This window comes from Sinocyclocheilus anshuiensis, unplaced genomic scaffold (genome assembly GCF_001515605.1).
Source record: "Sinocyclocheilus anshuiensis isolate Anshui unplaced genomic scaffold, SAMN03320099.WGS_v1.1 scaffold1701, whole genome shotgun sequence".
Classification (NCBI taxonomy): Eukaryota; Metazoa; Chordata; class Actinopteri; order Cypriniformes; family Cyprinidae; genus Sinocyclocheilus; species Sinocyclocheilus anshuiensis.
This window is the reverse complement of record NW_015538007.1, coordinates 4,630-16,360: the sequence shown is the minus strand read 5'-3', so window position 1 is coordinate 16,360 and position 11,731 is coordinate 4,630. Positions and strand designations below refer to the sequence as shown.

The window sequence follows — 11,731 nt, the reverse complement described above, 5'->3', positions numbered from 1 at the left end:
ATAAGTTATTTAAAAATAAATAGTACTAAACTATGCAGAAAAAAAAAATATTTCGGAGACCAGGAATGAAGAACCTAGCTCTATATGATCAAAACAATTATTTGCTTTAATATAGTTATTCCTGGTAAAACTACACACTGACAAATCTGTGGATCAAGAGGTCATTAGATATGTATGCGTACTTGCGTGACGCGGTTGAGCCGGCGGTGGGTGCACTTGGTCTCGTATTCGGGTCTGAGCTGCAGCTGTTGCTGCTCTTCCTCCATGTCCACCAGATCCCACTCATACTCCAGTCGAGCCTGACGCCGCTTCCAGAACTCCAGGAACAGAGTCACTGACGGCGGAGAAAAACTACACCTTAAAACTCATACGTTGTGTCTGTTTCCTGGCTGCATACAGTGCTGCAAGGATGATGCATTTTTGTACTTTAGCAATTCTGATCCCACTGTCCTGAAGTTAATGTTTTTTGAATTTTTTTTGGTTAAATGTCTGAAATAAGGTTTGTGTTTGACATAAGCTCAATATATTTTCATGTTAATTCTACACCATAAAATACATCAGCGATGCCCTCTTTTTTTTTTTTTTTAAAGCTTTCACTTGTATTGAAAAAGGCAGTGTGTAAATGAGACTACAGAGGTTGTCAGTGATCGTCACAGCCAAACTCATTTCCTCACTAGTCACTACTTATTACTAACTATTCTAACTCAAACTTTCAGGGACAATTGTTTTTAAATAAAGACTAAAGAGTTGTCTGACGCTTATGTCCGTTGAAGTCATGTGACTGCAGTTTGTTTAGCCTTGTATTTAGGCTTCAAAATAAAAGTTGTGTTCATGTGTGAAGATAATCACGTTGAACGAAACGTGTAAGAATCATAAACTTTCATTGGTCACAGAGCTTATTTTCTGCATGTTTCAAAGTCTAATGGGTTTTGTCGACAGAGGTGATGCTAACTTCTGGGTTGGCTTTCTATTGAAACACCCCTATGACGCCCCATTTTTGCATTATCTGCATATTACGATTGTTCATAAAATGTACTAAATATGTATAATTTAAAAGAAAATATTTTTTATGCAACCAGATGTCACAATATACTAAATACAACACTTGCTGTAAATGACTGACTGACAACATGAGTATTTTACTAAATGTTTAAGAACAAGTATCATCTTTTACCATTAGGGGCAGTCAGAGTAAAATAAAATATTACATATTTACCAACTTTAGGCAGCGTATGTGCCATTTTCATGATCATGATCATAACAATTAAAACTACATCCAAATATTAATACATTCTCTTAAATTATGGCTCATCCCCATTTTCATTGGCTGATCAACTGACATCAAACTGTTGTGTAGGCAGTAGTTTGATGTAACAAATACAGACACAGGTAACAACAGATACAATTCTAGAACAGTTACAAGAGCTACAAGAGGCTCTACTCACCCCATATTCCCATGAATATTGCAAAGAACACCGTCGCTGTGTTGTCAAACAGATACGATTGCTAAAAGGAAATCAGATGAAGGTTTAACTTTACATTAATAAATACACAAAATCATGCTCCATAAGTAAATAAGTAAGTAAATGAATAAAAGATGGACAGTTATTTGTTCACTCACCCATGAGGAGCTACAGGTTGTGCTGAGCATCCAGTAGCCACATTTCTTATCACAGAGAGGACACATGACAATCTGCCCACCAATGGTTTTATTACAGATCTCTTTACTGCATAAAACAAAAAAGCGGTCTCAGAAATTGTTTCTGTGAACCCAGACTTCACTTGTGTTGTAGGCCTCAAGCCTTATGTCACATGCCATTGCGTTTCTAATGCATTAGTTGCATTCTTAGCAGTGCCACAAGGGGCGCTATAGCACTGTCTTCTTCTCTGCTCAGTTTTAATGGGCCCTATCATACACCCGGTGCAATGTGGTGCCAGGCGCAACACAAGTGCTTTTTGCTAGTTTCACCCCAACACAGTTGTCATTTTCATGTCTTGCGCCATGTTGTTTAAATAGCTTGAAAATAGACTGCGCCACAGACCAACTCAAACCTGGTCTAAAGTCTGGCGCAATATTTTTTCTTTGTTATTTAAAGGGCGCGTTAGTAATATGCGCATATAGACGGGTGCACAACGCGCGTACACTTTGCTTATTAATAATAAAATAATAAAAATAATAATTCCTTACATTTATATAGCGCTGCTAACACACACAGGGACGCGCAACAGCACACAAACATTTTTAAAAATGAAAAATTTAATTCCGCCATGTAAATAGCGAACCCGCCATGGCGCGAGCGCAACTGGCTTTTAAAGGGGATGGGAGATGAGACTCTGATTGCTTTATGGCACGTTATGCCCAAAACACACCCATTACTCATTAAGAGAATAGGGACAACACTTTTAGACAATGCGCTGGGCACGCCAACCATTTTTCCCGTCGTTAAACTAGCAAAAGTGGATTCGGACATGCCCTAAGCGTAATTGCGCCGTGCGCTTTAGACCATACGCTTAGATCGTTAAAATAGGGCCCCTTGTCTTATCCTCACCTCCAGACGTTTTCATCAAAGCTAGCCACACCATAGATGAAACAGAGCAGACCAACAACTGCGGCATAGGTCAGCATCTCTGTGTAGAAACCCAGCCAAGCGAAGTAGATGCCGATCTTCTCTCCATAGTACTTCCTGTGGTACAGGAAACACATTATTCAAAGAAACCTCCATCCACCTGCTCAAAGTGTCAGCAACACCTCACATTCTCTAGATTTCATCGATTTGGTGATCATTTATTTAAAAAGGAACCTTGAGTTAATTTCTAAAACAAATCAGTGCAAAACATGCATCAGCCTATTTGAGTAATGATAAAAAATATTGCAGCGCTTTCAAAATGCTATTAAGTTCGCTATACATCATTAGACAAGATATGTGATTTTGATGATTTAAAGAAGCACTTTTAAAAAGTGCAGTTATTTTGACGTGTTAGCAAACATACTAAAACACATGGGGGAAAAACATTATTGCAATTTTACCTGCAGTTTGTTATTTGGTAAGAGCCATTTTGGTCTTTACTTTGAATTGCTATGTATGTGTATGTGATTGTTGGTCGTTGTCGTCCATTTACAAGCACCGTCCAGCATCCCTCAGCTGCTTAAAGTATTGAACTTGGCCGCTTACAGTCATATTTAATGTTAATATATTTTAAATGTGCTAAATTGCACCTCCATCATTAATTATAATGTGCAATTACAAATACATTTGAATACATGAAATATACGTTTTAATAGACCAAAACTAATTCATGCAACAACAACTACCTTTGTGGAAAATTTACCATTGGAAGATAAATTTATCTAGTATGCCTTCAATTTTGACTGTTGAGATATATTGTTAGGTTGAGAATATGAGACTGTTAAGAAAGACTTAATAGTGTTAATAAACTCAGCAATAACAACTTGTTTGTTAGGTTTTTAAAGGGGTCATAGGATGCCCATTTTCCACAAGTTGATATGATTTTTTGGGATCTTAATGAAAAGTCTGTGACATAGTTTGGTTAAAATTTCTCAATGGTAGTGTAAAAAACGCCTTTTTTACCCTGTCAAAAACAGCTCTTTTCAGATCAAGCCATTTTTGTAGCATTTTCCTTTAAATGTTAATGAGCTCTGCTGACTCCGCCCCTCTCTTCCGAGCTGCTCTCAGAGAGACGGTATACTTCAGCCACATTCATCGTGAAACTTGCTAATTAGCACATTATTAGGAAAGGCGATACAGAACACCTCAATCGCTTAGGAGTCATTCTTGTCTACATCTGCTCCAGCGGTGAAACAATGGCGGACTGATGGCAGCTCACTCAGGGTGGAGCTAAGGTAAGACGCCAGTCCAGCCTGTGCTGAAATGCTACTGTCAATCAAACTATCGTGGGAGGAACCTGTCTGTGTGACGTCACACAGACAGGCATCTGAGATCGGCTGCCAACACACATTTCAGTTCAAACAACTTGTAAAAGTGCATGTAGCATCCTATGACCCCTTTAAGGCACAATATGTAAGATTTTTTTATTAAAATATCCAAAATGCACTAAAACAGTTTTATATATTTTGCTGACTTGTGTACTTACATTATCCCAAATGTTTCGAAGAATGTTTAAATCCAGAGAAATAAGCAATTTTAACAAATGACACGCACCGTGTCCATAGTGTCATTGTGTCGCCTCCCAATGACGTCATAACCCCTCGATTTCCGGTTCAGTTCACCAAAGACGCTTTAATATGTTGTGCCTTTTAATAGACCGGTGACTACCGCACAGAGTAGCATTATAACAGAACTTTCAAATGTATCTAGTATGATAAAACAGCGCTACTTTTTTTCCCCACATACGCACGACCGGAAGAAGCGGAAGCGGTCGACTGTGGCATAATAAAAGCTCCGCTGCTTTCGAGCCGTGTGTCGCGCTCATTCAGCGGCCTCGTTTCGCTTCAATGGTTTTCAGCCTCACTCTGCTTCATACTACGACGTTAATAAATCTTTAATACATTAGCTCATCCATGAACATGATTTCTGCCCAAGTCCTGTTGGATTGCATCAGCTGTGGGGATGAAGACAACTCCCATGATTCCACAATCAGTCACGGCGTCATCAAACTACGCCTTTGTTTCTTTGTTTATTTTGAATACGCGCCCTCTAGCGGCGAAAACTTACATATTGTACCTTTAATTCATTGCATTACGTACATTTCTGCAATCACTGCAAAAACAGCTTTAATGAACACTGGCCCATCTGTAAATGGTCAAACAAGCAGACAGTCCCACCCTCAAACTCACACCATTGGTCAAATCAATTTATTAATGTTTAGTAGTTTAAGCTATGATAGCATAAAGTATTTCAACAAAAATTTTAATTCAATTTTCTGAAAATTTGGAATCTAATTGCTTATAATGGCTGTTTAAAATGATGATTCTATGTATGTATACACATACATATATAAATGTCAATACAATTTTTTGTGCGTGTTTTTGAATGAAGGAATGGTCTCACCGTATGAGGTTGAGCGGCTGCTCCTTGTAAAAGCGGCTGAAACGAGCCCAGTATTTATACAAGGCATAACGTTCGCTCTCACACTTAGCATCACGAGACCTGGTCCAGTACCTAGACTACAAAAAACACACATTAACGTTATTGTTATTATCGTTATTAAACCTTCTGAAACGCAAGTCTCTAGAGAAACATCTACTAGTCGATAGGTTTGTGCCACTGAATGCACATCTTCCTCTGTTAAAGACTTACGTCATGCAGAGGGAAGGCAGCTGCGTAGGTCCCGTTGTTCAGCAGCCTCTTGATGCCCTTCTTATCCTTGTCTTCTTTACTGTACGGACATCGGGAAAGGATGTAATATACCTACATGGAGAAGAAAATAAACCAAGCCTTTGGTTACAGGGCAGAGTAAAAGTTTGCTGCAGTGGAGGTTACTATAATGTAATATCTTGTAATATTTGTACATATTCTTGGCATTTCGTCTAGTTTTCTTACAATCCTGTTCCGTGTGGACGGAGGAAAGAAGGTTTCTTTGTCCTCGATGAGGAAGAAGTCAGTCTTGCTCTTGTCAAAGGTGGCGGTGAAGTAGTCGGGCTCAGGTTGCATCACATGCTCGGGCAGACGGTAGGGAGTACAGAGCCAGCTCATGGGCATGTCTTTTTTATCTGTAATATCGTTGGTTTTAAAAGGCACTTTGATTTTTAGAACGTCTGCATATGTTGCCAGCACTTCCCATGGGACATGGATCTTCAGGAAGTATGTCCTCCCATCTTCAGACTCCTGCAAAGACAACCGTGTGTGACTGGTGTAACTAATGCGGTTTCTAATACAGTTTCTTTTAAATGAACAGTAACAGCTAAAAAGTAAGAACAATAATATATATCAATGTCCCGATTAGGTTTCTGGTGTCATTTGTGATTTTAGATGTTTCACTCACAGATTTGTCCTCCGTCTCCAGCTCAAGTCCAGCTTTCTTTAAGTTAGCCTCAAACTCCTTCCTTCGATCCTGCATGAAAGATCAGTAAAACATCTGACTGATTTGTGCTTCTGCTGCAGTACATACTGTACGTAGGACAAGAAGGGTTTCTGGTAACTTTTTATGACAGACAAACAGACTGTAAAGCTTTTGGAGATCAATATTTGTGTCTGCAGAGCTGCATGTGTGTGTGAGTTCCTGGCCAGGCCTGGTAAAGCACATACTTTGTGAGTGACAAGAATGTGGAAGTGCATACAGACTCTCACCTCTGACTAAAGCCCGACCGATATATAGTTTTGCCGATATTATCGGCCGATATGAGCCTGACGCAGATATATCGGTATCTGTGAATATGCCGCCGATATGAATTTTTTTTTACAGAACATATAACACAGATGAAATGCTTCTAAATGGTGTAATTACTTAGTTTGTCCAGCAGAGCACGCTCCATTGTTTGCTACTGGCGACCCAGGTCAGTGTAGTGTAGAGATGCGCGGATGAGCTCAAACTTCACCCGAGTCTGCTACTTCAAATAAATTATCCGCCTGCCACCCACCGTACCTATATTTGATCGTCACATTACAATGATTCTAGTTCTTTGTTTTGCATGATGATATGATGAATGGATGGTTCATTTTTAACGGCAGATTCAGTGGCGTTAGCGCTGATCTGTGCATCACTGCACGCGTCTGCGGCGCATATGGCTCCACGGCCACCGGAGCTGATCGCGGCCACTCAGTCAATGCTTGTGTTTATACCGGCCACGCCGCGGCCCAGAACTCATGTTTATCACATCGGTCACATCACATTTCCTAACTGGGTGTCTACACCGGACGCGAGCAGTGCGGTGCGGCGTGACAAAATACAATAGAACCCATTATAATCAGTGATGCTGTCTACACTGGATGCGGCACGACGCGACACGACAAATCCCGACAGTAAACTGATGCCTTGTTCTATTTATGACGTACTGACACAAAGTACAAATGATTTTCAATGGTCGCTTTGTCGCGTTCAGTGTAGACTTGGTGTGTCAGCATAGTTTGTCAGTACAGTCAGTAACGTAGCAGAATGAAAAGTTAGTATCTTTCTGCAGTCCAATAGACGGCAGTGCGGTGGTTGCTTGAGTCTGTTGAATGGTGATTTAACGCTACGTTGTCACCTAGTTGGTGAGACTCAATGCTATAAAGTAAATAAACAATGTCCCCATCTTTTACTCTCACAATGAGCTTATCATACTCATTTGCTACATTAGTAGGGCCCTGTGATTTCCGCGATGTGGAAAACGCAGATGGAATCGCAGAATCCATTCATAAAAATGAAATTTACTGTATAACGCGGAATTTCATGGAATTTGTCTTATTTTTGATGAATAAATAAAAAACAGGTCAGTACACATAAATCAAATCGCGATATAGACTAGTGTCTGTGAATATTAAACTGCAAAAAACTATTTTAAATACGAATCCTCATGTTCTGCACGTTCATTTGATTACCAGAAAGTACACAACACAGAATTTGTTAAAAAAAATTATTCATTATTATTATTTATTCAATTTAGATGTTTACATTTGGAAAAGCTGTGCTTCCTGCATAAACCTGCCCCTGTTGGTTTAGCAGTATAGCTTGCTTGCCCTACGCAGTTACCTTGTTAATTTTCTTAATTCAAGTTATATATATTTTGTTCTATTTGTGTTTTTTAAGTTATTTATAATAAGTGAAGTTTACTGTTAAGTGCACTGATGTCAGACTCATTTTGAATAATAAAGTTTATTGTTAAATACCCTGCTTCCATTACATAGGCCTATTTGTCACATAGTGACACACAAGTGTTTGATCACCACATTTGAGTTATCATTGCAAAAAATGTGTTTATATGTATACTGTATTCTATATACAGTACCAGTCAAAAGTTTGGACACACAAATAGGAAGTGTGTCCAAATTTTTGACTATACTGTACTGTTATATAGCCTACACATAAAGAATATCGGCCGATATATCGATATCGGTCTTTTTTACTCCCTAATATCGGTATTGCCCCCAAAAAACCCCTATCAGTCGGGCTCTACCTCTGACACACACACACACACACACGCACGCACGCACGCACGCACATACTGTACACAGCAGTGTGAGACTTGTCAGGGCACAATGCCCGTCTAGTGGCCAGAGTCAAAGGTGTTTTATCCTGCTGTACTAAGTCTACTGTTATTTTCACTCATTGTCTTACGCTTTGCTGTTGTTTTGATGTTTCGCTACAACTTTTGAACATGTGATACACAATTAAAATTTAAAGAAGCACTTTTAAAAAAGTGCACTTATTTTGATGTGTTATCTAACATACTGCAGTACATGGGGAAACTTGATTGCAATTTTACCTGCAGTTATTTGATCAAAGTAATATATTTTAAATGTGCTAAATTGCAACTCTATCGTTAATTATAATGTGTAATTACAAATACATTTGAATACATGACGCACAAGTTTTAATAGACCAAATCTAACTCATGCAACAACAATAACTATCTATGTGGAAAATTTACCATTGGAAGATAAACGTATCTAGGATGCCTTCAGTTTTATGACAGCTAGTGTCATCAGCAGTGTGAAGGGATGCACAATCAGTAAAACTTTCAACAGATCTATCGAGAGATTAAACCACACAGCAACTCATTTGATCCATGATAAGTTACATTTGCTAACAAGTTCTTGCATAAGCAGCTCTGACTCGATGCTAATTACCATTTCTAAGGGATAGGAAAAAATTGTTTTGAAGGATGGCTATTAGTTTATTTTATTTTATTAGAGTTAGTAATTTGTTTAGGCAAATTATTATTTTTTCCCAATTGTCTCACAACTCACATAAGGATGCCAAATGTTATCATATGAATATAAACCTGTAAAACAGAAATTGTTATCATATGATTATAAAACTATAAAACGTAACTGAATGGATGACACACCTGTTTCTTTTCTCCGTCCTTGTCGTCGATGTAAGACAGAACGAAATCTATCCTCCGCATGCCATCTCTGAAGTACACCGAGTCCTTACTCTGCTGCTGCTTATCCACCTGCACACACACCAACATCTATTTGCACAAAGTCAAGCTTTTATGCGAAGTACTGAAGCTTCATAATGTTTTTTAGCTCTCAAAAGTCTTGAAAAGGTAATAAAGCTAATCAATACATAATATTAAGATACCGTATAAAATATCATCACCTTAATGGATATTTAGAAACACAGCTGGATGCATGTTCAGACACTGTGATCTTGTTTATGTAATGAGGGCTTATTCAGTATTAAACAGGATGCAGTTTCAACAATTCAAACCAGTTCATAACAGTCTGTTGTCTAACTTCCACAAAAACAATACCAGCATCCTGCCACACACACACACACACACACACACACACACACACACATGCTTCATGCGTGTATAAAACCTGAACAAATACTTCAGCACAAGCTGCATTTTAAAAAAAGCCAGACTTGGTGCGGTCAAATTTACCGATGTTCAGCAAATTTTTGTGGGCGAAATCCAGTCATTTCAGTTGAATTGTGTGCAAATGGGAATTTTGCATGGAAAGATTTGCAGCTTTTGCAACAGGTTTAAGTGGATCACATAATTTCGTATGACTTCTATATGAGCTGTGCTTCATGCATGGACATATTTTTACCTGTCAAATTCCCCTAATGTGACCGCACCTTTACTCAAATGATGACGCATTTGTGTCTGAAGAGCTTTCAAGGTCCAATAGAGGTTGTGCATTTACTAAGGACTAAATGCCTATTTCACACCAAGAATGATAATATATAAAACTGTATTAGTGTCCACATCCACTGACAATAACGTTCTGTTTTGAGCTGTGGTTACTGTGTCTGTCGCTTTAAATATCAAGCTCTTTAAAGTCAGGTCGAATCTGATTGGCTGTCAATGTTTTTAGCAGTGATTTCTTTATTTATATATTAAGATAATTTGAAGAATGTGGGTTGACATTGGAAATACTCATTGTGGACCAGAAACTGTTTGATTACCCACATTTTACAAAATATCTTATTTGTTTGGAACAACTTGAGGGTGAGTAAATGATAGCAGAATTTTCATTGTTTGGGTGAACTATCCCTTTAACACTAACACAAATTTAACACAAACCCAAACCTGATTAAAAATCCAACATTTATTACTTTTTTATTGAATGTATTTTTCCAATAGGAGGGACCTATTGAAGTTATAGAAGTTTGTCCATAAACTATAGCCAAACTGTACATACTTTCACTAAATCTTGACAATCAGTTCTACGTAACCCGAGTTTGAATCCCAGCTGTTGGTTCTTTCCAATCCCATCACCCTCTTTCTCTCCCACTTTGCTTCCTGTTTAGTCTCCATTATACTGTGTCAAAAATGACACATATTTTTTTAATGTGATGCTGAAGAATTAGGATGAATCAGTGGTTCTCAAAGTGTGGGGCGCACAGCAGACATATCCAATACCATATCCAGCGACTACCAAATTATCCCTAGCAATAACTTTGATCAAACAGTTAAATATATATATTATCATGAAATGGCACAGCCTTCAACTCATAACTGTCTTCTTCTTCTACAGTTCAAAGTAGTCAATTATACAGCAGTTATACAGTTTGCTACCACCTAGTGTTCAGGACCGTCTGACTGTCTATCAATAAAAACACATATAAACACTGAGGATTGCCTCCGCAGAGATACACGTCTTTAACACCAGGCAAGAGTCTTGAACATCTTTCTTAAACCGTATGTTAATCACAGTCTACAGTCTACTAGGTGCATGACAGTGCATGACCTCAGATCAGCCCTGAGAGAGGCTAGCAATGACATTGGCCAAAGCTAAACAAGCCGGAGCCAGGAAAATACCTCGGCAGGAACAGCAGTGCTGCTCCAGGCCTGTCAGTCTGCAGTTGTTCACCAGCAGCTAAAAATAACTTGCACACAATGCATAACACAAACAAATGCATGACCACAAAGCCAGCCCGGGGCGTAAAACACCTCTGCATTCTCTCACGGCCACTTCCAGAGATGTGACCAAGCCAAACAACACTTCTCTGAGGTTTAACCGGCAAACACCGCTGATTTTCTTAGGCCGCTCCTATAAACAAAACCTCCAGATGACTACCAGCAGTCTACGGCTGACGCTTCCCTACTAAAGTAATACACTCCAACATCCATTAGTAAATCCACAGTAACGCCAGGACCCCTGAGTATCAAATTCCCCAGAGATTATTCAACAAACAGCAGACGGGAGATGGAAGGAAAAGACAGAAACGGAGAAAAGAGAAAGACTTTACCTCCAGTCCGTCTATCAAGTGCTGCATCATTCACGATTCTGTGAGTCTCCAGAGGCAGAGACCACCTCCCTTTCTACAGCAGCCCAGCTAATCAGACACACACACACAGTCCTTAACAGAGCGGATCGAGAGACCGAGAGCAGGGGGCTCACAGAGATTACATCATCATCGTGCCAGCAGGGCGGACACCGTCCTGCTAATGTAATCACAATGCCAAACTAGATTCAAACATGTTTTGAAGAAACAGGGGCGGTGCTGGAGTGTTATGGGTTGCTACTGCTGTGCGGATGCTGACGTGCCTTTAGATTTTTTTAGCCGGTTGCTATGGAGTTGCTAGGGTATTGTTTGGTTACACCATATTGTGCTTTGCTGATTGCGGAGTTTATGTTCTTATCTTTTTCTT

At 39.2% G+C, this 11,731-nt stretch overlaps 1 protein-coding gene across 1 annotated transcript in view; it reads right to left on the bottom strand.

Annotated features, from left to right (window-relative positions):
• The window catches only part of LOC107677418 (anoctamin-5-like), a 27,175-nt gene extending 15,758 nt beyond the window's left edge, over window positions 1-11,417 (bottom strand). Inside the window, exons 1-10 of the mRNA XM_016472306.1 lie at window positions 11,329-11,417; window positions 8,969-9,076; window positions 5,965-6,033; window positions 5,523-5,807; window positions 5,280-5,390; window positions 5,031-5,146; window positions 2,550-2,684; window positions 1,622-1,727; window positions 1,446-1,506; window positions 183-334 (exon numbers count right to left, since the gene is read on the bottom strand). Coding sequence (XP_016327792.1) covers window positions 183-334; window positions 1,446-1,506; window positions 1,622-1,727; window positions 2,550-2,684; window positions 5,031-5,146; window positions 5,280-5,390; window positions 5,523-5,807; window positions 5,965-6,033; window positions 8,969-9,076; window positions 11,329-11,358 — 1,173 coding nt within the window. The 5' untranslated portion in view covers window positions 11,359-11,417. The remainder of the gene's footprint in view (window positions 1-182; window positions 335-1,445; window positions 1,507-1,621; window positions 1,728-2,549; window positions 2,685-5,030; window positions 5,147-5,279; window positions 5,391-5,522; window positions 5,808-5,964; window positions 6,034-8,968; window positions 9,077-11,328) is intronic.
• Window positions 11,418-11,731: the final 314 nt, after the last annotated feature.